This window comes from Poromitra crassiceps (genome assembly GCF_964638095.1).
Source record: "Poromitra crassiceps genome assembly, chromosome: 3".
NCBI lineage: Eukaryota > Metazoa > Chordata > Actinopteri > Beryciformes > Melamphaidae > Poromitra > Poromitra crassiceps.
The window spans coordinates 94,703,222-94,731,077 of record NC_139625.1 but is presented as its reverse complement, the minus strand read 5'-3'; the positions used below and the strand labels follow the sequence as shown (position 1 = coordinate 94,731,077).

At 43.9% G+C, this 27,856-nt stretch overlaps 1 protein-coding gene across 1 annotated transcript; it reads left to right on the top strand.

Annotated features, from left to right (window-relative positions):
* Positions 1-18,759: 18,759 nt before the first annotated feature.
* On the top strand, positions 18,760-21,170 carry LOC310773374 (uncharacterized protein; the record flags this gene model as incomplete). The annotated part of the gene is made up of 3 exons (XM_083633241.1): positions 18,760-18,872; positions 20,130-20,371; positions 20,489-21,170. 3 exons carry the CDS (start codon positions 18,760-18,762, stop codon positions 21,043-21,045), a joined length of 912 nt encoding a protein of 303 aa, XP_083489367.1. The 3' UTR covers positions 21,046-21,170.
* Positions 21,171-27,856: the final 6,686 nt, after the last annotated feature.

The following is a 27,856-nucleotide window of genomic DNA, read 5'->3' as shown; positions in this document are numbered from 1 at the left end:
GAAAGAGCAGCCACCCGGTCCAAGTTGGATAACCAGGCAGTCAACTTGCTTGAGACAGTCACAGAGAGAGTCTTGGTGGATGGAGCGTATCACTATGCCACACCTCTTTTAAGGATACCAAACACACCTCCTTTGAAGGCTCCTCCCCAGGCGTGATGGCTAGACTGCGTACTACTGAATTAAAGTTGGCCAAGGATTCGAAGAAGGCAGCAGCATACAACACTGAGGTCTCTAAGCTGGAACAGGCAGGTCATGTGAAAAGGCTTACAGCAGAAGAAGTTGAAGCCTCTCCAGAGGCATGGTATATACCTCATCACATGGTAACTCATAATGCTAAGAATCGTCTTGTCTTTGATTGTTCATTTGAATACAAAGGCCAAAACCTGAATAAGACCTTACTACCTGGACCTACCTTGGGGGCTTCCCTTCTTGGAGTTTTACTCCGCTTTCGAGAGCACGCTGTCGCCATTAGTGGTGACATAAAGGCCATGTTTCATCAAGTTCGGCTCCTGAGCCAAGATAAGACTCTTTTGCGTTTTCTTTGGCGGGACATGATGAAAGACACTCCTCCATCTGTCTACGAATGGCAGGTCCTGCCTTTTGGGACTACCTGTAGCCCCTGCTGTGCTACCTTTGCCCTTCAAAGGCACACTGAAAATCATACTCAGCCAAGTGACCCAGTGCGCCATTCAGTGGAGAGAGGTTTCTATGTTGATAATTGCCTTCAAAGTTTCCCCACAGCTGCCATGGCCCGACAGACTCTCGATCAGCTGAGGTCCATTCTATCTTCTGGCGGCTTCAACATCCGTCAATGGGCCAGTAATGACCCAATGGTCATCAGTCACCTACCACCTGAAGCAAAATCTGAGAACAGTGAGTTCTGGCTCTCCAAAGACAGTATGCCCCCTACAGAATGTACCCTTGGGCTCCAGTGGAACTGTCAAACAGATTGCCTTGGCTACAGAGGTCAGGCAACAGCATCCTCCACCACAACCATGCGGTACATTTACCACGTCCTCGCCAGTCTTTATGACCCTGTGGGGTACCTCATCCCCTACACCACCAGAGCGAAGGTCTTGATTCAGCGGCTGTGGGACAAGCCAAGGGATTGGGATGATCCCCTACTACCCCCTGATCTACTCTGTGTATGGAACACCTGGAAGGACGAACTGTCAATTCTATCTACAGTAACTATGCCTTGATGCTACACGTCTACCAGCATTTCCCCCCCCCTCTAAACAAGACCTCCACATATTCTCTGATGCATCAGAATCCGCTTATGGAGCAGTTGCATATCTTCGGTCAGAAAATGATGGGGAGCGAGTCCAAGTGTCCTTCCTGCTTGCCCGATCTCGCGTGGCACCAAAGAGACAGCAGTCAATTCCTAGACTCGAGCTTTGTGCTGCGTTAGTTGGTGCACGTCTCTGTGACCTCCTGAGAGCTGAACTAACACTTCCTATCAGAAATACAATCCTCTGGTCAGATTCAACCACTGTGCTTGCTTGGTTGCAGGCGGATTCATGTCGCTTTAAGGTCTTTGTTGGTACCAGAGTGTCCGAGATACAAGACCTTACTAACTGCCAAGACTGGAGGTATGTCCACACAGTTCAAAACCCAGCAGATGATCTTACGAGGGGAAAAACCCTTGCAGAGCTCCAGCAGCCAAACCGGTGGAGCCAAGGCCCTCAGTTCCTTTACCACTCTTCTGACACCTGGCCCCAACCCCCGAATAGCTCCAACAATGATGCAGATCACCAGCAGCTTGAAATTAAGCCTTCTTTTTGTGGATAAGTTGCCATTGCCAGGCCTGTCCCTGATTTCAGCCCTTACACCACCTACCAAGCTCTCCTTGATGCTTCTGTCCACTCTAAACATTCCTTAGCTGCTCAAATAACTCCCACCGCAGCTGATTATCTCCAGGCCGAAATCGAAATTCTGAGACAGGCACAGATGGATAGCTTTGGGGAAGATCTTGCCCATCTCAAGGCCCAGAGACCCCTATCGTCATCCAGTCGCCTACTCACCCTGGCCCCAGAAGTCTGCCCAGACACAGGTCTTATTCGTGTTGGAGGCAGGCTGCGGCATAGTGAACAGGAACCAGATGCAACTCACCCATTTGTCCTCGATCCAAAGCATCCAGTGTCTAAGCTGCTCATTCAGGAGTATGATGAACGGCTGAAACATCCTGGCCCGGAAAGAGTTTTCGCTGAGCTTCGCAGGCGATTCTGGATTTTGAGAGGGAGAGAGGCAATCCGGAAGTACCAACGTGGTTGTGTTCATTGCCAACGGTGGCGTGCAAAGCCAGTTGTACCCAGGATGGCAGACCTTCCCATCGCTCGTCTCCAGTTGCACAAACCTGCATTTTATTCAACTGGAATGGACTGTTTTGGACCATATAGGATCAAACTTGGACGACGGACCGAGAAACGATGGGGCATTATATTCAAGTGTTTGACAACTCGCTGTGTGCACCTGGATCTCCTTTGTAGTCTTGACACAGACTCCTTTCTCATGGCCCTCCATCGTTTCACCGCCCGTCGGGGTACTCCCTTTGAACTCTGGTCAGACCAGGGCACCAACTTCAAGGGAGGAGAGAGGGAACTTCGGGAGGCCCTAACATCAGTGAGTCCATCCCTCAAGGTTCAACTTGAAAAGCAAAGGATCCGCTTCCGTTTCAACCCCCCATATGCCCCTCACTTTGGCGGAATCTGGGAGCGGGAAATCCGTTCTGTGAAACAGGCCCTGCAAGGCTCCCTCGGCACCCAACTGGTCACGGCAGAAGTTCTTCACACTCTGTTGATAGAGGTTGAAAATATCCTCAACTCCAAGCCCCTTGGCTATGTCTCCTCGGATATTGCAGATCCTGACCCTGTGACTCCAAATCTTCTTCTCATGGGGCGGCGAGACTCCTCTCTGCCTTTGGTCTCTTATCCAAGCTCCGAACTCCTCAGTCGCCGTCAGTGGCGTCATAGCCAAGTGTTGGCCGATCACTTCTGGTCCCATTTCATCAAGCGTTATCTTCCTCACCTTCAAGGCCGGCAGAAGTGGCAAACGGACAAGGAGGGTATTCAAGTCGACACAGTTGTCATGATCATGGATCCGCAACTCTTAAGGGCCCTATGGCTAGTTGGTCGTATTACCAAAGTATTACCAAGCAAGGATGGCCGTGTCAGGACAGCCGAAGTGATGGTGGGGACCAAGTCCTATGTTCGTTCAGTTTCCCGACTGATTACACTTCCTGCAATTCCTGACGACCCCCCAGATCACTCTTCCTAGTATGACTCTTGGGAGTGCAAATCCCCATATGATTTGGGGGCGGCTGTAAAATAGAGTCATACCCTATGGTGACCTTTCACCTAATTCTATGTTTCTGCCACCTTCACCTGAGCTCACTCCCACCATCACTTGTCTCCTCTCACCTGATTTCATTTCACTGTAATTAGTTCACTCCTCTTCACCATATATTCCTTCCTCACACTCTGCTCTGGCTGGCAACACCACAGCAGCACAGCCCATGAGGGCCCTCACATTAAGATCCGGTTGTGCGTAATAAGTAAGTTTCTTTCTTTCTGTTGTTATTCTATGGTCCTTTGGTAGGATATTATGTTGGCTTGCCTGTAATCTATGGAGGCATGTGATGTGTAATCCGGAATGCACATGCTTATGTTTTGTAGTTTATATGGAAATGCTGACCAATTCTATCAGACCAATGAACTCTAAATGTTCCATGTTAAATGTTTCACCTTTGTTAGAACACCAATTTCCATTAGTGGTAGGCCTACCTCCTCACTCCCCCTTTTCTGTTAGAGCACTTATGGTAAATGTTTGTTTGGTGTCTAATTGATTATTGTCTAATTGTGTTGTCATTAATTGGATTGTAATTTTGTCTGTTTCTCTGTTTTATCATTTAGAAAAACCACACGAAAACCGTGATGCCTCATAAAAGAATTGCTTGACTGTGTGCAGCAACAAATAAATGGCTTACACGGAACACTCTCTGCATCTTTAATGCATGTACCATGGCGATGTTCATCCCCCCTATGAACTAACAAACAACTAATCTACAAATACTGATGTTTTCACTTGGTGTGAACATGGCTCTGAACTTTTCTAACAGGTCGTTCAAAACTGGCCGGACCTTGAACAACTTGTCTGCACCATCAACATCAAAATTGTTACTGAAATGGAGGAATCGTGTTAGCAGTTGAAAGCGGTTGCGAGACATGGTTTTGTTGAAGTGGGGGGTAGCATACAGTTCATTTGTGGTCCAGTACATGGACAGTTCAGGCTTCTTGACGATCCCAGTGAGGAAATATAGTCCCAAGAAGCTCTTGAGTTCTGCCACTGTAGTGTCCTTCCACCTCCCAAGCCTTGAATGTGGCAGAGCCTCACTGACCTGACTGATGCACTGGTGTGCATACAAGTTAGTTTGGACTACAATGTCCTGGAGCAGCTCATCATTTAGGAAGAGCTGGAAGAACTCCACTGGTTGAGCAGCACCACCACTATGAGGACCCGGAACTGCTGTGAAGGGGATGTGGGTTGGCTCCCAGTCAACGCCACACCACTCAGGACCTGCAGGCTGAGGACGTTTCCCACTTCCAGCTCCATCTGCAAATTATAGAAATACATAATTACCATAAAATAGTGTTTTTTATATGTGTGGTACTGAATTCTGGCTGGAACCTGTGATGTGAAAATAAACCTGATTCTGAACTGTGATCTTACCCATTTTCCTGGCACCAGAGGCTGTAGCACCAGATGCTGTAGGCCTACCGCTACAGCCGGCTACGGGCTCCTCTTCAGAGTCTGAAATTCAGTAAAATGAATTGACTGACTGCTGGCTTTTGTACAGTCATAGTAATTACATTTACACAAGTTACACAAGTCATCTCAAACATCGTCTTACCACTGCTCTGTGGAGCTTCGCTCCTGGATGGCTCCCATTCGTCCTCAGAATCCGCGTCTGGAGAAGACGTGAGCTCACTCGACTCAGACTCAGTCAGCCCAGCAGCAGCAGCCGCTACTTGCATGGGCTCACCCCGTTCTTCATCCGAGACCTCGGAATCGGTCTCCGGCACAAGCTCGTTTCGGACGGAAAAGAAATCCAGCAGTGATCTCTGATCCGCCGATCGCTTGCGTGCAGCCGCCGAAGACCGCTTGCGTTTGGCCGGCATGGCACAAACACGCCACCCGCTCCCAACTAAACTGAAAACTGAAAATACTAACTAAACTAAACTGAAATAAAACAACTACTGCTACGACTAGATCAAACTGAACTGAAATAATGCTAATCTACCGGCTACCAACTCGATCAAACTGAACTAGAATAAACGCTAAATACTAAAATGAACTGACGCTAAGGCTAAGCTAACTACAATGAACTGTAACTACGCGCTAACTATCTATCTAAACAAAGTCTACTATAAAGACTATACTAAACACTACTACTGTACTAACAACTAACAAACTAAATCAACTACGCTAACCAACTCGCTCTAAATCTGACTCTAAATTGCTGAAATTCTCTATCTATAAATCGCTATGTAATTCTGTCTCGCTCTGTATCTCAAACTTACCTACTACCCACGCTGATCAAAGGAGCCCACCTTCCTTATATAGAAATCTTTGTTAGAGTACTTCCGGGGCAGCGGGAGAGGTCGGATCCACATTCACCTATTGCCCAAGGGCCTCACCTAGTGGAAACCACTGAAAAAACAGTTTGACGTATTAATACGTCAATGGCAGTGAACCGCTGGATTTTTTTTGACGTATTAATACGTCATTGGCAGTGAACGTGTTAATGTAATCGTGATATAAGTTATTTTGTCAGACACTATCTTCCCCTTCATTACAAACACACATTATCCAGTAAATTATGCATTTCTTCAGCTTCACAACTGACCCAAACTTTCAGATGTGATGATGTGTTACTGCATGACAACAGTGGCCCCGGTACCATCATATTTCATAGTACGGACAAGCCATTGTGCTGCTCTATTGATTTTCACTGGTGTGAATGGATGATTGATTGATTGATTGATTGATTTAAGAAAGTTGTTAAAAATTAAAATGAACAGATACAATCCAGACACCGGTATTAAAATGCTTGAGGAATAAAACATAATAAAGTCCATGACTTGTTTCCATTGTGGTCCCCACAGATGTAGCTTCTGGATCGGCGCTCTTTGAACTGGGCCCATGTAGAGGTGTAGGGATCACCTGAGCCTCAGATTAGAGATTAATGCCGTATCATGTTCACTGGTCTCAGAATACAAAAGACAGCCTGACAACAGCTTCAGAATAGCTTAATGACATTCTTCTAATTCTATTCAGAGTTTGGTGGTAAGCTAGATAAGTTAGATCGGCTGATCAGCTGATGGCAGAGAGCAGAAGGGCAGGAGTAAGGCTTAATCCATCAAATATCTAATTGTGGATTAACCATCCAACAATATTTCAGCTAACAGAACATTCTATAAGTAAAGGTGAATGCTTCGAGTGCAATATTTTGCATAAACTCATCTAAGAACACTTCTAAAGGACAACACTAAGATGGCCGACACAAACAAGAACATCTCCACCAGTGATCCAAATGCTGGTGTCAAGGAAAATGACAAGGATTACATCTGGAGTAAGGTTGTGGGACAAAGCAAGCCTAAAGAGACTGTTTTGCCAATCTTTGTCATGGAGAGAGAGATCATAACAAAGGAAATGGCTATAGCCAATCCCATCAGAGACGAGGAGTTCTATCGCAGCCTTATCCAGCAAGTTCATCCAAACCATCTGAGGTCAGTACAAAAAGTGCGTGCCCTCTGGCGTATATACCTTCATAACAAGGAGGCAAGAGCAAAGCTTATGATGAGAGGAATATCACTCAGAGGAAAGCATGTTGACTTTAAAGAAAACAACCCCTTCAGTTTGAAGGCCCGCATGGCTGACCAAAACTCTCTTCAAATTACTATAAAAGAGCTACCTGAATCTATGGATGACAGTGTTGTTGCAGAGTTTCTGAATAAAGCTGGGTGCAAGGTAGTTGGAAGAGTGATGAGGCGTATGATAAGGTATAACGGTCAACTTACTAACTGCACCAATGGAGATCGCTTTGTTTATGTGGAAGAGGCACCAACTAGCCCTATACCACGCTCCATAAAGTGTTTTATGATGGACAGAGCCCTGAGGGAACTCAGTCTCGGCCCAAACCAAGGCCCGCCAGTGAGAGTCAAGATGAAAGGGAGTACAGCCCAACAACACAGGAAAACATCAGATGCATTGTGGAAACTTTCAACTCACATGTACGTGACCAGCACTCATTAACCAATAATGGGACTGCACAACATTCCCTATCTGAATCAAGTGAGAGTGAAGCTGAAGTCAAAGATGATCAATCTTCTACTCCCGAAAAGAAAGGAGATGATAAAGAGGAGAAGGAGAAACCCCATGAGGAGAAGCCCCATGAGGCAGAATGCACAATACCCTCATCAAGACGTCCGAAAAAGAAGAACAAGAAGAAGAGGATGAATAAAGGAGGTGTGGTATATGACAACAAGCCTCCACCTTCTGACACAAAATCAAAGGCCACTAGAGGCCAAAGAAGGCCTGCTAATTCCATTGGGGATTCTAAAGAAGAAAAATCGGGATCAATACTGAACTCTCTTCATACTGTACGCAGTCAACAATCACTTAAAAGGCACAGAGATCCTAATTCCCCTGTTCCCCAACCTCAACATCAGAACCTGGAATTAGAGCCCCAGTCAGTAAGAAAGCTGATATAACGGAAGAGAAGGACATCCTATCAGGAAACCTTCCTCAAACCACCTCATCCTCAGCCATAAGTCTCAGATCAGATGTTGATGGTAAATAATACACATCAATTAATTTATTTTGGTGAACATAGTATTATAATGGAAATAAGATCGCCTGCAATAGAAAATAAATTACTTGGCCTATATTGTTGGTATGGCTCATCAAAACCAGAGAACCTGCTTCCTTTACCCAGCTATTGAGAAACAACGTACAATGAACTTTTTTCAGACTCTCAACACTGCTAAAGTGGTATGGGACCCTCGCTCCAAACCAAAAGGCCTACTCGGGGGACATCTAAATATACGCAGCATCATGCCCAAGAAAGAGCAAATAGAGCACTTGATGATTGACTCTAATCTGGATTTCATATGTTTTACAGAGACATGGTTAAAAACATCAGGCCCATCTACTGCCCTTAATATCCAAGGGTACAATCTGTTCAGGAAGGCTAGAGAGAATGGAAGAGGTGGGGAGCTCATGATTTACGTGAGGGACCATATTAAATGTAATCCCATGCAATGGAAACATCCTAATAATCTGGAATGCCTGGGTGTGAATGTCTTCCTGTCCCCGCATATGTCTGTGACTATTATTGGTTTATATCGCCCACCCTCGTGTGACATTATGTTTTATGAGCAGCTACGTGCCATTCTCAATGAATGTGACCATAAAAGATAAATCGTATTTATGGGGGATTTTAACATAAATTGGGAAAGTAAAGCATGTAGGAAAAAACTTAAAGAGATAATGGATCATTTTAATCTGACCCAGATAATACAAGGATCAACTAGAGTAACTCAGACATCCCATACGCAGTTAGATCTGATGTTTACCAATAGGCCTGAATGAATAACAAAGTCTTTAAACCTGCTTACCGGTCTTTCTGACCATAATGCTACTTTGGTGGTTCGAAAACTTACCAGGAGGAGATTTAGCAATCGTATGGCAGTTAAAAAGCAACAGCAACAAAGAATTCCAAAAAGTGAACAAAGTAACTTTAACGATGCCATAAGCAATATTGACTGGTCTGATCTGCTTTCCAATGATGACATTGAATATTGTCATACAGCTTTTATGTCAATTATTAACAATGTGATAAAATGTTTTAGTCAAAAAAGTAAACCCAAGCCTAGATGTAAAACAACTTTACCTTGGATAAATGAGGAACTTAGAAGGCTTATGCGAGAGAGAGATTATGCCTTGAAAAAGGCTCTGGTATCTGCAATGAGGATACAATTTTGTTTAGAACACGGCTCTCTTGAATACTCAATTCTGATTGGTCAATCAACAAGATTCACCGGTCATTATTTCTCGACAACCGACCGCTGCTCTGCCACACCTGGATTAATCAGTTGATAAGAGCATTGTGTCTGCAGACACTACTAATTAGGCCAACCAGTTGCAGCTGTGGTGTCTTGTGTGCCAATTACGAATGAAACCGCTTTGTCGTTGAAAACGCTATTAAAAAATCTATTTGAATAATTATTTTTGTCAGATTACTGAAATAATTTAGTTGTAGGCCGTGTTCTAAGCGGGATAATGTATAGTGAGCCGGTGATTACTGGCGAAATAATGACCTTCAGGTGAATGAAGGTGAATCATTCACCTGTCGGTCATTATTTCGCCAGTAATCACCGGCTCACAATACATTATCCCTTACTTAAATGTCTCAGAAATAAAGTGGTAAAGAATGTTAGAAAGGCTAAGGCAGATTTATTTTTAGGAGTGATTAACACGTTGAGTGCCAAGGACGAGATATCTCGTTTTACATAATCCAACCGTTGAGTGCCAAAGACGAGATATCTCGTCTTACATAAAAAAAAAAAAAAATTGACGGTGGGACATCAATCAACCCCTTTTACGTCTTCTATACCACTATTGGAGGAAGAGAATGTGTATAATCTATTTTACCGACCACTAAGTGGCGACAGTTCTCTCCAGACAGAGAGAAAGCCACAGCCACGATAAGTATCTCATTATTCTGAGATAAGTATCTCATTATTCTGAGATAAGTATCTCATTATAATGAGATAAGTATCTCAGAATAATGAGATAAGTATCTCATTATAATGAGATAAGTATCTCATTATTTTGAGATAAGTATCTCGTTATAATGAGATAAGTATCTCATATAAGTATCTCGTTATAATGAGATAAGTATCTCATATAAGTATCTCATTATTCTGAGATAAGTATCTCAGAATAATGAGATAAGTATCTCATTATTCTGAGATACTTATCTCATTATTCTGAGATAAGTATCTCGTTATTTTGAGATATGAACTTTTCTCATAAGGAGATGCCAACTCCACATTTCCTGTGAGATAGGAAGAAGAGAAGCAGCCTGCACATCGGAGAAACTGAAAATGGCTAATTTAGACCGTTTAATCAAGTTTTATTTCATGCTTGGGTTGAAACATGGTGAGATTCTGCTATTATTGAGCAACGTAGATGGTATTGTGATGAGTATGCGTACACTAAGAAGAATGTTAAAATCTATGGGATTGTAGAGAAGGAAGAATCAGTCCGACCTATTGGAGGTGGCATCATTTCTCATTGATCAGCTGGAAGGGCACGGAAGGCTGCATGGATACAAGCTGCACCACCTGAATTGCATCCAAGCAGGGTATGTTGTGACCCAAAGTACCGTGAGGCATCTGTTAAAAATCCTGGACCCCCATGGTGTTAAACAAAGACGGAGAAATCGCCTGAGGCGACGCATCTACATTAACCCTGGTCCTAACTTCTGGTGGCATGTGGACTCGTATGATAAACTAAAACCATACGGCATATGCATTAATGGAGCGATTGATGGCTTTTCAAGACTTATGGTATGGCTTCAAGCCTATTCAACAAACAGCAACCCCAAGGTCATTGCCAGTTACTTCATAGCAGAAGTTGAAAAGAAGATGGGGACAGCTGCTAGAATTCGTGCAGATTTGGGAACAGAGAACGTCACCATGGGAGCGATGCAGAGATTCCTGCGATGAAGTGACAGGGATGAGCACGCCAGAACTTGTTTCATCACTGGCTCCAGCAATCACAATCAGCGCATCGAAAGTTGGTGGGCTTTTTTGAGAACGCACCATGCCCAGGATTGGATGAATCAATTTCAGAGATTGAAGGACAATGACTGTTTCAGTGGCGACTTCCTGGACAAGCAGCTTGTATTGTTCACCTGTCTGAATATCATCGAGGTAAGCATCTCTCTCTCTCTCTCCCACACACACATGCACACACACACAAACACACACACACACACACACACACACACACACACACATACCTGCGTGTTTGACCCAGATATTAATAGCCTACTTAATGTCTTTACACAATAATTATATATATATATATAATAATTAATATTACAATAGTTTCAAATCCATCTTTAACTCATTGAGTGCCAGCCACTTTTGGAGAACGGACGCTCCCAGTGCCAGAGTTTCAGAGCTTTTTTCAGTGATTTCTCGAGGCCCACAGAATATTGTGTGATATTACTATGTAAACACTGAACACGCAAAAAGAACGATGAGACTCTCTTCTATCATCAGCAAAAACAGGTTTATTGATATAATTTTCCGTTCTTTAGTTATCAGCCGGAGAAGATAGCTTGATTTAACCAAAAACAGCCGTTTTTTTCTAGAAGCTGAGATAATGACCCTTTTGTGAAATTAAACATTTCAAACACATCACTGACTCTGAAGCTAATTTTCTGATGTAGTCACACCTCAAAAATAATTTCCTTCAATAAAACAGTGAAGGCCAGGGAATTTTGTTTGGCAGAATAATATTTTTTAGCTGCAACCAGCAGCGCTGGCCCCTGCGTGCGCTGCTGGTTGCAGCTTCTTGCTGGTCTTGATTTGCTGCTGGTGGGCATCGGATATTCTGGCTTGCGTTTGCCAATCCTGTCCTGCTGTCTGGGTGTTGTGTGCTGCTCTGCGTGCCCCCCCCCCCCTCCCACCCCTCAACTGCACACTCCTCCTCCGTATGGGAGTGTCTCTGGTGGCTCTCTGCTGAGTTTGCTGTGCACAGTGAAGGGTGCGCGACATCCAGCTTTTTTACAGCGTTCCGCGTGTGTTTGTCACCGGCTCCCATGCTTCCAGTTGAGAATAATAACAACTCCACGGCTGATCATGCGGATGGGCTGTCGCAGCGGACCCGGAGGAGCTCAATTGTGGGAGCAGATTGGCTGCTGCAGGCACAGCTAACGTTATGCTTCAGCATATCGATGCATACGGATGCGATGCGATTTCCGTTTCCCCAACGACTTCTTCTCTGTTTTTCTCTGCCTTTCTGTTATCTGGAGAGCACTGTCGCCACCTAAGGGTTCTGTAAAATAGGTTATAGACCTCCAATAGCTACAATATTTGTACAGGAGATGCAGAAGGCTTTGATCGACGTCCCACCGTCAAAAAACGCATTGGACGTCGAAAGACGTCCTTGGCACTCTACGTCACTATTTAATTGGACGTCGAAAGACGTCCTTGGCACTCAATGAGTTAATGGCATGAGCTATTTGCACAGACACACAACTTGTAGCTGGATGCAGAGCCAATTCCTACAATATAGGCTACTATTATAGACGTTATATACGCTTTTTTTTTTAATCACTTGCAAATGGTCTTCAAATTATAGCCCTAAAACACACTTTCTGTCAATAACAAGCGCAAACCTTAAAGACCATGATGCCACTCCCCCTACAGCCCCTTTTCCCTCGCACCCCCCCCCCCCCCCCCTCCACCTATATCCCCTAGCCACTCCACCTACCCACCCCTGGAATCCTGACTGTCTACCACCTTCCTATTCTTATGCCCCCCCCCCCCCCACTAAACTACATGTCCATGATTGACTGAGTGCCCTGACTTTTCCATCACCTGACCAGGTGGGGCTGCTGGCCCAGCGCCTTGGCAAAAATGCCATTACGCCTATATGCAGTGAAATATTGTTGTTCATTATTTAAAGATTATGAGAGCATATCTGCATGTATCTCTAATGTCTAATTGTGTTTTTCTTTCCTGAAGCCCAAGTCACACATTGAATCAGAATCAGAATAACTTTTGTCTTGGTACACGTAAGACCACACACTCAGAAATACATTTATACATCAGTTATTCATACATACTTCTTCATTGGATGACCCTTTATGCATAACAAGCCAAGCAGGTTGAGTGGCCAGAGGTTTCGGCCTCATGCCATGTAGGGCCATCAAACCACTCATCAACCCATCAACTTGTAAAAAAGTGGGTTGCATAGCACAGGGCTTTTCAAATGATTGTGACCAGTGACAAAGCAACCTGAGGACCACTGGATTGAGATTACATGGGAAATACCTTCACAGACCACCAGGGGGCCACAAGTTCATGACTTGCCCTGGCTTGGTGTCAAAGGCTATTCACCTTATGTATCCCGGCCCACTTGACCCAGTTGTGTTATGACTTCCTGTTGAAAACACCAGCTGTTTTACCTGGTCACTAGTACTGTACTGGTACAGGAAATGTAAACACAATAGGAAGTAACTAGCTGAGCCCTGTGTTGGAACATAAGGTGAATAGACCCTTCTAACGGGGGCCATTTTGTGTCAAAAAGGCAGGGTAAACACAGCATTGCTCCAGAGCTCGAGGGATAATTTACAAGTCTTTAAGTATGTGCGCCCTCAGGAAAAGATAGAGCTCTATGGCTTCATCTGCTGTGGTGGGTGAGTGTAAGAAATGTGCTGCCATTATAAGGCAACACAAGTTGAATACTGTTTCATCACAAGGATGTGGTCCCCTCTGAAGACATTCTCGTGGCATCATGGTCTTTAACTCATTCACTGCCAATATCTGACTGGCATTTTTGGCACAGGCCAAGTATTTCCATAATGTTTGGTCATCTTTCAAGACCCACAGTAAATTCTGTACTAGGACTACAGTGATGTCCAATACCTCGAAATGAAGATCTAAGTCTCTACTTTCACCCCCAAAAAGAAAGTTAGCTTTTAGCATGTTCTGTACTCTACTTATAACCCTTTTTATACACCCCATGTTCACCAAAAAAGCCTGTCTGGGAAGAGAAAAGGGAGAAAAAAGCATTTTTGTAAAAGGGCACAATCTCAGGCATAACTCACTCTCAATTCTTTTATTTTGAACTGTATTGACATCAGACATGTAAATATTATTCGTTAGGACACAAATGACAAAAAATATATATATATATATATATATATATACACATGAAGTGCTTTTTTTTTACATTCAACAATACAGTTTACTCGGTGTGAGTGTGCAGACAGACAGACAGACAGACAGACAGACACACCGACAGACAGACAGACAGACAGACAGACACACACACACACACACACACACACACACACACACACACACACGATCCCCCTTTTAGATTTCTAACCCAACATAGGATAAGCAATAACCACGCCCTGTGGCGCTGGGATTGGCCAGGAGCAACACTGGAGGGCACGCAGCCCAGCGATTTCATGAACCAACTGAAGAGCTCTTGAGAAGGACAGCGGGCTGCTGTGAGTGCCTTCTGCCCGCTGCTGCCTAGCTGTTCCTGTGTTTATTTTTGATTTGTTCTGGTACACCCGTCCTCGTCCATGTCTCCCTGTCATATCAACTCTGCTATTTGATCGTTCCCGTTTTCCCCTCGGCTATTCAACACGTCCTCACCGCCCTCGCAAACTGATCGATCATTTCCTCATTCCTCCGATGATCAAACACATCTCTTGATTACTTTCTCCCGTTTTCTCCTGGCTGGCACAGAGGAAGGCGACTCCAGCTCGTGCAGCGCGCCGAGGGCGTTTCAATGGCGTTTCTCCTGTCTGCACAAGGAAGCGTTACCCGTTCTCTGCTTTTCCTCTTGCTCAATTTCAAAACAACAGCTGCGGTATGTGTTTGATCGCGTGCTGTCGGCTACCCTTTGAAGGCAGGGACCTGTGTCTGTGTCACAGGCTGGGCAAGTGTTTGCTGCAGGCGCTGCACCAATAAAAACAAAAACACGTCAAACACGTCCTTGGCGGGGAAGGCCATTGCTGATATTCAGTCAATTCAGTCTTTGGCGGTGAATGAGTTAATGGCTCATTTCCACCACATATAACAGCACAGTACAGCTCCACTCTATCTGGTATTACTCGGCTCTACTTGATATAGACTCTGTTTCCATAGCAAGTTTACTTGCCTCCGCCCACACCTGGTCGTCATAGCGACCGCATATCTGCCCTCCGCCCATTGCCGAAGTAGGCTATAAGTATAACGTTAAAATGAAATCAATACACAGAACTTTTAAACTGATTATGAAATACTGGTGCCTCTAAATGACCTACAGTGTACATGGGCAAATGTGACAATCGGCTAGGAGAATGGATATCACTTTGTTGTTACTCAAACTCACATGCATGCACTGCGCGGGGACGGGAGAGGCGCTACGAGGAGAACCCCAGTGGCAGCTCAACAGGCAAGACCCGCGGCTTCGCCTGCGGCCGAGCGGAGGCAACTACAAAGGGCTTCCCGAGGAGCGCATGTTAAAGCTGAGCAAGGAGATCGATTTTATTTCACCAGCGCCGAAGGCAGCAACACAAAAGACTGATGGAAATAACATAATAGAAGAGAAGGTAAGCCCCCACTAAACTGGTATGCAGCGCTGCATTGACAGTCAGTAGGATAGACAGTAAACACGATTCTGCCTGACCAATCAGTCATCTACAATGTTTTCACGTCACCGTATGAACCCGGGTTCGCAGAATAGAACCCCGACGAGGCAGGGACCAAAAGTAGCACGACTCAGCCTCAAATCTAACCGGGCTGGGCCGGTTTTTACCGGTGGGATGAGACCATTTATCGAGTCGAGCGGAGCGGGACCGCGCTACTAGCTGCGGTGAAATTGGGCCATAAGGTTTGCGCTTGTTATTGACAGAAAGTGTGTTTTAGGGCCTATAATTTGAAGACCATTTGCAAGCGATAAAAAAAAAAATAGCGTACTGTATATAACGTCTATAACAGTAGCCTATACTGTAGGAATTGGCTCTGCAGCCAGCTACAAGTTGTGTGTCTGTGCAAATAGCTCATGCCATTAAAGATGGATTTGAAATTATTGTGTAAAGACATTAAGTAGGCTATTAATATCTGGGTCAAACACGCATGTATGTGTGTGTGTGTGTGTGTGTGTGTGTGTGTGTGTGTGTGTGCGCGCGTGTGTGTGCATGTGTGTGTGTGTGAGAGAGAGAGAGATGCTTACCTCGATGATATTCAGACAGGTGAACAATACAAGCTGCTTGTCCAGGAAGTCGCCACTGAAACAGTCATTGTCCTTCAATCCCTGAAATCGATTAATCCAATCCTGGGCATGGTGCGTTCTCAAAAAAGCCCACCAACTTTCGATGCGCTGATTGTGATTGCTGGAGCCAGTGATGAAACAAGTTCTGGCGTGCTCATCCCTGTCACTCCATCGCAGGAATCTCTGCATCGCTCCCATGGTGACGTTCTCTGTTCCCAAATCTGCACGAATTCTAGCAGCTGTCACCATCTTCTTTTCAACTTCTGCTATGAAGTAACTGGCGATGACCTTGGGGTTGCTGTTTGTTGAATAGGCATGAAGCCATACCATAAGTCTTGAAAAGCCATCAATCGCTCCATTAATGCATATGCCGTATGGTTTTAGTTTATCATACGAGTCCACATGCCACATGAAGTTAGGACCAGGGTTAATGTAGATGCGTCGCCTCAGGCGATTTCTCCGTCTTTGTTTAACACCATGGGGGTCCAGGATTTTTAACAGATGCCTCACGGTACTTTGGGTCACAACATACCCTGCTTGGATGCAATTCAGGTGGTGCAGCTTGTATCCATGCAGCCTTCCGTGCCCTTCGAGCTGATCAATGAGAAATGATGCCACCTCCAATAGGTCGGACTGATTCTTCCTTCTCTACAGTCCCATATATTTTAACATCCTTCTTAGTGTACGCATACTGATCACAATACCATCTACGTTGCTCAATAATAGCAGAATCTCACCATGTTTCAACCCAAGCATGAAATAAAACTTGATTAACCTCTTAAGCATCGGCGGCCCACCTGTGGGCCGCCACACATTAAAACGTCTTCACTGCCCTCTGCTGGCCCCCATTGTCTTAGTATATACTGAACCAGCATATCGTTTGAAAGCTATGCTTGTCGTCGTTTGATGGACACCATGCTTGGCCTATAATATGCTTCCAATCTCGGGATATAAGCTCAAACAGCCAACTAGCTTCAGTTCTGAAAACGTGACGTCAACTGGTTCCGCCTCTCAAACACTGGTCCAATCACAATTGACGCTGAAAATGATTGACAGTTCGAGTATCCACTAAAATTCTGAAAAAGCCATGTGCTTGCTGAAGGAGTCACTTCAACATGAAGCTCTGTATCTCGCTGCGTAAGACCTGCGTAAAGTCACGCTGATATTTCCACACGTGTGCGCTAATTAGATGGTCGGTGCGTAACCGTGCGTAAACCAGCTTGTAGCTTGCTTCTCGGCTGTTCTCTCTCGTTTTATGGTTTGATGTGAGTTTGGTGGAGTTGGGATAATGTCAAAAACAACTTTTACAACTGGAGACCCACTGGAACTTGTTCTCAAAGGACGAGACTGCGAGGAGGAAAACGAAAGCGACCAATTTGTGGATTGGGCGAGGGCGAAGGAGAGGACATTACACTGGACACGTGAGTATTTTATTATATTACGGTGTTTCTATATAAATATACTAACGTCCAGCCGGACGGGACATAGATTACGTGAATCTTGACTTGCAATTCGTGCATTTATTACAATCAACATGTCACTATTTGGGCTCTGACCTACAGCCTACTAAACTACGTGTTTAGTTTAGCTTTCACAAGCAGTAGCCTACTATATGGAAGCCCATAGCTGACTCAATTCAAATGATAATTTAAACTTGAAAATGGTAATGTAATTCCTCAATAACATTATGATTTTCAACACATGTGTGTGTTATTTCAGTAAAAATTAAAATTAAAATGGAATAATCCAATTTTCATTTTCATTTTCATATACTTGTAAGGGCTTTCTATGACTATATAAGAATTAAAATGACAAGCTGTTTGACATTTAATTTTCAAAGTCCATAGCCCGCTCTACAATGGACTATATTAAAATGGTAATTTAAATTTGGTAATGAAAATGCAATCCGAAAAATGCAGCCTAATTTTCCATCTCTGCAAGCATTATTTAACCCATTTCAGACGGGATGACGTTCGCGTCATTCTCCCTTTAAAGACGGGATGCCGTTCGCGTCAATATACCTTTGAAGACGGGATGACGTCTACGTCAATTTGTAGTTTAGCTGTAGTTTTTCGCCTATTTCCGGTCTCTAGGCAAATGAAATCATTCAGAAAACACACGTGGGGTCTCGCAATGCATTCTGGGATTGTTTTGGGAAGGAAAAGTTTTTTTTTTCTTCACTTTGAGCGGATCTGTAGAGCGATGGAGGAAGAAAATAATATTAGCGAAGGAAGCGATTTTGAAGACGCGGAATATTCCGAACATTCCACCGTTGATGAAGAGTTAAATGATGACCCAGTTACAGACCCCGATTGGCAGCCCTTGGACAGAGATCAGTGGGTCAGAACTATGTTTCAGGATGACGATGACGGTGAGTCTGACGAAGATGACCAATTCGAAGGCTTCCATGGAAACTGGGTAACGGAGCAGCGCTGTTACCGTCCTGTGCCGGTCAAAGCGTTCAAAAGGGTGCCCGGGGTGAAAAGCGGTGTTGGCTTACAAGCCGATTCCACACCTCTATTTTCTTTCGAGAAAATTTACACGGAGGAAATGTGGGACCGTCTTGTCACGGAGACGAACCGATATGCCGACCAGAGACGCACAATTCCCCCAGCCAAAAAAGCAGCCAAGTGGACCCCGGTAACAGTGAAAGAAATGAAAACATTCATTGGGCTGTGTCTCGCCATGGGGATAATGAAACTTCCCGTCCGAAGAGAGTACTGGCGGCTATCCAAAAACATCTTCAAAACCAACTTCGGCCAGAATATGTCCCGGGACCGATTTGACGCCATTTGGAGGTAGGCTAAGAACAATAATATTATCCTTGTTATTATAACCATTGCGTGATATAGATGCGCCCCATTGAATAGGATGCGCTATATAAATAATAGTAGTTTGATAGATAAAATGTAACATTAGTACCATTGTTATGATGCCCTAAGGGAAATGAAATATATTGCAAATGTATTAGAGGTGTAGTGGGAGTATTGCCATTGTAGCGAGCTTATACACTGGGGTAAGAAACCCCTGCTGGGCTCGGCTGCTACACCTATTGTGTGTGGGCAAACACCTAGTAGGCCTATTGTTATTCAATTGTCAGGAATGTGGAGAGAATGCGCTTCACTCTTTGCACCAAGACAGACACTGCACTTAGACAGACCCTGTAACCCTCAAGTGTAACTAACCTATATAATGATATAGCCTACAATTTTTCATTTCATCCAAGATGTGTCTACTTGTATATAATATACAATACAATATACAATATTGTATACAATATACAAGACATTATATTGTTTATAATATATTGTAATATGTGTCTAATTACCCCCCCTCCCCTACCCCCCCTCTTCCATCCTCCCCTCTCTCACCTCTTCAGATACCTTCACCTCCAAGATAACAACGCACGAGGCGACCCAGCTGATAAGCTCTGGAAACTGCGCTGGTACCTGGACTTCCTGAACCAGCGCTTCCAGGACCTCTATGAGGTCAACGGCACAGTCAGCATTGACGAATCAATGATCAAGTTCAAAGGCAGGCTTGGCTTCCGGCAATACCTGCCAATGAAGGTACTGCTGATTGATTGATCAAATTGTCTCACCTCTATTTTGCCTATGTAACCTGCATCTTTTGGTAATGTGTGAAATAAACATTCATTCATTCATTCATTCCAGCCAACCAAATGGGGCGTGAAGGTTTGGGTGATGGCGGAGAGCTCAACAGGCTACGTTCCGCACTTCAAAGTAAGGAAAAAAATCAGCACACCAAGAATATGCAAATATGTATTCTGTAATGTGTTGTTATTTGAGTGACCTTTCAAGCACCCAAGGCCCTTCCTCAGACTTGTGTTTCTTCTTGCAAACTCCCCAGGTGTACACAGGACGTGAAGCGGCGCCGCAGACGGGCCTGGCACAGCGCGTGGTGCTGGACCTCGCCAAGCCATACAATGGCACCTTCCTGTCCATTTATATGGACAACTTCTACACCAGTGTAGAACTCCTCCAGGAGATGAACGGCCTTTTCCTGTACGGCTGTGGCACCCTTCGGGCCAATAGGAAGGGGCTGCCGAAGGACCACAGCCTGACAAAGAGGGCTGCGCTGGGGAAGCACGAGTTCCGGGTGGCACAGCAGGATGACCTCACCTTCTGCGTGTGGCAAGACACAAAGACGGTGATGGTCTTGTCCAATCACCATGACCCCAGCGCAACAGGGACTGTAAGGCGGAGGAGAGATGAGACCCACCGGGCTGATGTGGTAGTGCCCGCTTGCCTGGCGGACTACCAGAGCCACATGAAAGGTTTGTTTTACAGATTTATGTTTTATAAACAAAAATTAAAATACTGTAAGCTTATATTCACTGAGGTCATTTGAGTGAAAATGTACGTATGTAAACAGAGTTCCATGTGTGTTCCAGGTGTGGATCTCCTCGACCAGATGATTGGATACTATGGTTTCGATCATCGGTCGAAGAAATGGTGGCGGCGTGTGTTCTTCTGGGGCCTGTCTGTGTCGTGCTACAACGCCTACGTTGCAGCCAGGTCTGTTGGAGGAAGGCACAAACATTACAAGGACTGGCTGGAGACCTTGCTGGAGGAGCTCATCACACCGGTGACAAGGAGGGCCCCTCCTGTGATCCCTCCTCCTTCTCCTCCTCCTCCTCTGTCCCCAGCTTCCAGACCAGCCTCTCCATTTGGCTCTCCTTCCACTCCAGAGAGCAGGGGAGCCTCCCCAGCACCAAGCACATCGAGCAGGGCAGCCTCCCCAGCACCCAGCACGTCAGGAGAAGCCACAGGTCCCCCAATGCACGACTTCGGGAAGGTGTTTGAGAAGCGGAAGCTCTGCAGGGAGTGCCAGTTGTTGCTGGACAAAAAAGATGTAGTAGGCAGTGGGCTAACTGTGTATGGCTGCATACAGTGTGACCTGCCTGTCCACATTGAGTGTTTTGGAAAACACTACAGACATTTTTTGTAAGTGTTTGCTAAACACTAGCTGACACTTTAGACACTTGCCCCTTTGATGGTAAATGGACTGCATTTTTTTTTATGGTTGCAAGGGGACACAAGGGGGCAGTGTGGAGCACATTTTTGATTTTATTTGAGTGGTTTGGAGTGATTTGTTGCTTGTTTTTTCATACGTTTTTTAGTTTTTTAAAATTTTTCTGTGTTTACAGCAATATTTGACAATGCTATTGAATTGTCATACCAATAAACACCTTTTACAAGGAAAGCCACATGTGTCAGCTCTCAAATGCCTTTTAAAGTGTGTTTTTATCTTCTACAGAGGCTGAGATATCACTATTTTAGTAGGCGTTGACATTTCTATGAAAAGTTCAGGATTTGGGGGTCTATTATCAAATCGGACTTAGGTTTTAGAGGCTATTTTTTAGGCGAAAATAGGCTGAAATGGGTTAAGTCACAATTCAAATTAAAATGCATTTTTGTAGAAAATGTCAAATGATAATTTAAATGGTATTTGACATTTCATTTTAATTTAGTCATACTGCTTTTCAATGGACTATATCAAACTTGTAATTTAAATGTGGAAATGTAAATGCAATCCAAAAAATCCAGCCTAATTTTCCATCCCTGCAAGCATTATTTAAGTCACAATTCAAATGAAAATCAGGGTTGGGTAGGTTAATTTTAAATAGGAACCCCTTAAAGTTACTAGTTACTTGTTAAAAATTGTACTTAGTAACGTAATCCGATTACCACTATTTAAAAGTAAAGTAGGGATTACTTTCAGTTACTTTTGGATTACTTTTTTTTTTTAAATCCAGGAATGTCCCATTGGGATACAAGATCTCTTCTTCCAGGGAGTCCTGGTCAAGAGTCCTGGCTAAAACCCTTATTTAACTAGATGAAGCATGTTTTACCATTGATAACCAGATAAGAATGTTTATACCAACATGAAGTTAAGGAGAATACAACAAGAGTTATTTTTAAGACCACTTTAATTTACGTTATGGGTATTTTTCATGATGTGGAGTGGAAGACGCAGCTTGTTGTGTTGATATAAAAGAGAAATATGCTCTCAATTGTATAGCGTTGTAATTTAGGATGTTACCTGAAGGCATCACAGGTGGTGACAGCCAATGACATGCACTGAAAACGTATGTATGTCTCTGACCCAGTGTCATTGTCAATAAACAGCCCCATGGGAGAAGAACCACAGAGAGAGAAAGAGAAACTGTTCCTCGTGTTATATTTATTTCCTCCGTCTTGCTGCTGCTCTGGGAGTGCACGTGAGAACTGCTGCATTAACCCACTCTGCTAACATGTTGCTTTAATCTTGAAACACGACGTGAAACACTAAGTGAAAGTAAAAACCTCTCGCCCCATGCAGACGAGCAGCGTTTGTCAGCACGGGTGGCGGAGAAATTCAAGGCAGATTTTCCACTCCCTGGCAGGTCGTAACGTTCAGCTGACAGCCCCACACACAAGCGCCTTCCACATGGATTCTACTGAAAATATAATTTTCAGTAGAATCCATGTGGAAGACGCTTGATCTGTCTAAACACTGAGCGAACGTAAAAGTGAAATGCTTGTTATATTTCCATGACATGAATGCACTCGTGGGAGGAGGCACAGGCGCGGGTCCCTGTCATCATGAATGCTGCCTGCAGCTGCTGCTGTTGCTCCGCCTCGCTCGTCCTCGTCACAGTAGGCTACACCGTTTTTTGTTGTTATTTTGTAAAATTAATGAAGAGGCAAGGGCGAATGTAATCCCGCCTGTAACATCGTTACTATACCCCCGTTACTGTAATCTAGATTACACATTTTAAAATGTACTGTGACAGATTACAGTTACCGTTTTTTTGTAATCAGATTACGTAACGACGTTACATGTAATCCGTTACTCCCCAACCCTGATGAAAATGCATTTGTATTTGACATTACATGTTTGACATTCGACATTACATTATCAAAGACTGAACATGCTTTGCAATGTACTCTATTCAAATGAAAAACAGCAAAACAGCGCCTCCCGTGTATTGCAGGTTAATTTCGTGCGCTATCACTGACAAAACTCAAATGGAAATGGCAATCTGTTAGGCCGCTCGTCAAGGCGGGCCTTCACTTAGAGGATGTCACTCATTGGCTACTTTCAGGCTGCCCCAGTTGACCAGCATGCCTGAAGAGAGGTGGAATGATGTCAATGATCCAGACATAACACCGCCACAGCCAACTTTCAGACCGGCCAATCCCCCAGGACCCCGGCTCATAAATACAGCTACGTACACACAGCCCTGCAGCTCTTCCAGCTTTTTTTCACAAATTCTTATTTTACAGACAATAGTTCAAAACATATGATGTCATAACATGATTTATGACATCACTGATGTCACAATCCCTATTATGACATCACTGATGATGTCACCATGCCTGACAATATTGATGATTTCACAATGTCTCTTATGACATCTTAGTATCTGTTTCAAATCTTCAGTGTTGATACTTTTGACAACCCTAGTCTGAATAAAAACGGCCATTCTACCATAGCACTTGTACTGACTCCGTTGTATGCACAAACTTTAGTTTCACAAAGGGGAAAATGCAGCATAATATGTTCATGATTCAGTTACTCTATGTGTAACCTTTCATTAGAGCCCAAGATTATGACTGTACGTTGAAGCGTTCAAGAGTATATAGTGTTTTTATCATAGGAATGTGACTGTGGATACCAAGTGTCCTTTTGGAGTCTCCAAATGTCCTTTTTTGAAATTCGCCTAAAAATATCATTAGAAAAACGTGTAAAACACTCATTTTCTGTGTTATTGTTATCAAATTTTGACCTGAACTAGGAAAGACTTCAGGCTATGGCCCCATTGTGTTTTCCAGCTAATAACTGCCAGCTACAGTCATCTGCAGGCATCTGTTTGCAAAATAATTCAGACGAAAACTAAAAAAACGTTTATTTCAGTGTGGTCAAATCTCTGTAACTCTATGACAGTAGCACGTAGAGTAATTCTGACTGTTGTGGAAGAAATTCTGAGGTGTTTCCTTTCAAACTATGCATCAGCTACAAATGGTTCAAGAATAGCTTTCAATTTACGTTGGGTATGCATTGGATAGGCGTTTTTTTCAAATTTGGCCTGATGCTTACGGTCTAAATTAACCATTTTCAGTTTCTCCGATGTGCAGGCTGCTTCTCTTCTTCCTCACAGGAAATGTGGAGTTGGCATCTCCTTATGAGAAAAGTTCATATCTCATAATAATGAGATACTTATCTCAGAATAATGAGATACCTATCTCATTATTCTGAGATACTTATCTCATAACGAGATACTTATCTTATTATAATGAGATACTTATCTCATTATAACGAGATACTTATCTCAGAATAACGAGATACTTATCTCAGAATAACGAGATACTTATCTCATAATGAGATACTTATCTCAGAATAATGAGATACTTATCTCAATATGAGATACTTATCTCATTATTCTGAGATACTTATCTCATTATAATGAGATACTTATCTCATTATAACGAGATACTGAAAATATTTTATTTTCCCAGTGTGGCAGCTCTACGCTGCCGTAGAGGTTAACAACATCATTACTTCTTTAAATAACTCAAAAGCTAAAGACGTACATGGCCTAGATACTGCTTTTTTGAAGAAACACAAAGAAGCTTTGATTGTCCCAATACTCACTTTTTGAATTTATCATTTAAAAGTGGAATTTTCCCCACTGCTTGGAAGAGTGCTAGGGTTATTCCCATATTCAAAGCAGGAGATCCAAGAGATGTTAACAATTATCGACCCATAAGTATCCTATCAGCTATTTCTAAAGTTGCTGAAAAATGGGTTGCTGAGCATTTAACTTCTCATTTTAACAAGAGCAACATGCTCTATCAGATACAATTTGGATTTCGGAATAACCACTCAACTGAAACGGCAATCTGCAGTCTCATTGAGCGTATTAAATCGCAACTGGACTTTAAAAGTGAAGTCGGTGCAGTATTTCTGGATCTTAAAAAAGCCTTTGATACGGTAAACCATAATGTGCTCTTGACTAAGCTGTCCATGTATAATGTCTCTAGTGAAGCAAGCAATTGGATGCAATCTTACTTAACTCATAGAGGCCAAAAAGTTAATATAGGGGACAGTCAGTCTGACTTTTTATATAACAATTACAGAGTTCCCCAAGGATCAATATTAGGACCTCTTTTGTTTAGTGTTTACATTAATGATCTGTCGCTTATCTGTCCAGAGGTGGATATTCAAATGTATGCAGATGATACAGTTTTATATGTTCATGGGAAAAGCAGGCTGGAAGTGGCTCAGAAATTAACAGAGGCTATGACCAGTGTTTCTGGCTGGCTGGCTGACTCTTGTTTGCACCTGAACACTAGTAAAACTGTATGCATGTACTTTTCTAAGAGGTCCAATAGTACTGTACACCCAGATGTGACTATAAATGGGGAAAATATAAAAATTGTGGATAATTTTAAGTACCTTGGTATAATTTTGGATTCTCATCTAACATCTAAAAAACAAGTGAACAAAGTTGTTAACTCATTGAGTGCCAATGACGACTTTAGTCGTCAATTGCTTTAGTAACGTTGAGTGCCAAAGACGACTAAAGTCGCCAATTGCGTTTTTTGACGGTGGGACGTGGATCAAAGCCAGATCCATCTCCTGTAAAATTTTGGGGCATGTTAAATGTGTAAAAGCTATTTTACCGACCCATTAGGTGGCGACAGTGCTCTCCAGATTAGAGGAAGGTCCGGAAAACTGCAGGAAAAACCCCCGTGATCAAAGAGAAACCGCTCATGCTGCAGCCAGAGCCATATAGATGGCTCTGACTGCACTCTGACTGCAGCTGATGTTGGCTGCCAACAGCAGTCAATCCGCGCACACAGCTGAGCTCCTCTGCCTCTGTCTGTCTGTCTCAGGCGCGTAGCCACGGGTGTGCTAGGGTGTGCCAATGCCACCCAGACAGGCCGCTGGCACACCCAAAAAAAATGGGGTAAAAAAGCTTTTTTGTTTTGTCTGCAAAACACATCAACGCTGTCATGCACTGTGTCCAACTTATCCTATGTGCGAATAGAAATCACGCTCCCCTGACCTATGTGCCCCGGAGCATCATGGGAATAGTTAAGCTGTCGTCCACGTAAAGTAAACAAATGCACGCACAGCTGTAGCAGCAGCAGCAGTGCAAATCAAGAAGACATGAAACAAAGCTCGCTTTTAAGCTTTTTCGGCAAAGGCAAGAAACGTCGCTTTGACGACGAGGAAGAAGATGACTCGTTGTCACCCTCCCCCTCAACAAGTGCGGATTGTAGTGCACCCTTCCCGCACCTGTATTGGTGGTGTACAGTGGAGAAGAGACAGATGATTATGAAGAAGATGATGCAGCCGAAACAATGACGTTAACAGTGGGGAACGCAGCCAACAACACACTGGAGGTTTGTGCAGAGCCAGAGGACACTGAGAACGCTACAGATCTCTCTGCAGTAGACGAACCTTCATGCCAACCAAATTTGCGTTCTTTCCCGACTAGAACACTCATTGGAAAAAGTAGGTGAGACTTTTTTGAGATACTAAACAAAGTGGTTTTACATGTTGCCAAAAAATACAATTTAATTGACTGCTTCTACCTGCTAATAATGAGTGTGAAAAGGAGCAAACAACACACAAATATTCCTCTAAATCTGGTTTGAAAAGACCCAAAAAAAAATTGTCAAATGGTCCGCCCCCTGGCATACCCTGGCTTTCTGTGGCACACCCAATGAGCCAAGTCTGGCTACACTACTGGTCTGTCTGCATAGTTTCTTCACACGATTAGCCGCCAGAAAGGCAGCACCCGACGCCGAAGGGCCAAACCTTTCCCTCCAGTCCGGTTTGGCATTTCCTTGTCGCGCTGGGAGCCGGCGCAAAAAAACGGAGCGCTCCGAAAATAGACTGGGTGCGTGTGGGGAGGAGTTTGCAGCTGAGGGGGGGAGAGGGGGGTGGGGCACGCATGCACCACATAACTACACCACGTCACTACATCAGAAAATATTATCTTCAGACTCAGAATGTGCTTGAAATGCTGCATTTCACAAAAGGCGGAATAACTCAGCTTCTAATTTGAAAAGTGTCTTTTTGCTCAAAACAGCCTATCTTCTCCGGCTCATAACTAAAGAACGGAAAATGGGATCAATAAACTTTTTTTGGCAGATGATAGAAGAGAGTCTCATCGTTCTTTGTGCGTGTTCGGTGTTTACATACTAATATCACACAATATTCTGTGGGCCTCGAGAAATCACTGAAAACACTCTGAAACTCTGGGACTGGGAGCGTCCGTTCTCCAAAAGTGGCTGGCACTCAATGAGTTAAAACAGTTAAATTTGGATTATCCAATTTTAGGATCATAATACCTTATATCTCGCTGCAGGCAGCCAAATTATACATGTATGCGATGATATTCTCTCATTTTAATTACTGTCTAACCAGCTGGTCTCAAACTGGAGTTACTACAGCCCTTTTCCCACATGCGCTTTGTACCGCGAAATGACCGGAACGTTGTCTAATTCCTGCATGTGAGAAAGGCGCCGTGCCGGTATAAGCGCGACCCCGTCGTCGCGGCCATTTCACCAGTTTTTAGCTAGTCAGAAGACCGGTATGCCGCGATAGACAGACAGGTGAGAAAGGGGTCCAGTCATTTTCCGCTATCAGTGGGCGTTGTCTCAGGTGGTGTTGATGACGTGACTGTGGTGCGACGGGGGCGTTACATAAGACGGGCTACCAGCAACCATCTACCTTTATTTGCGCCTGATCATAGGATCGA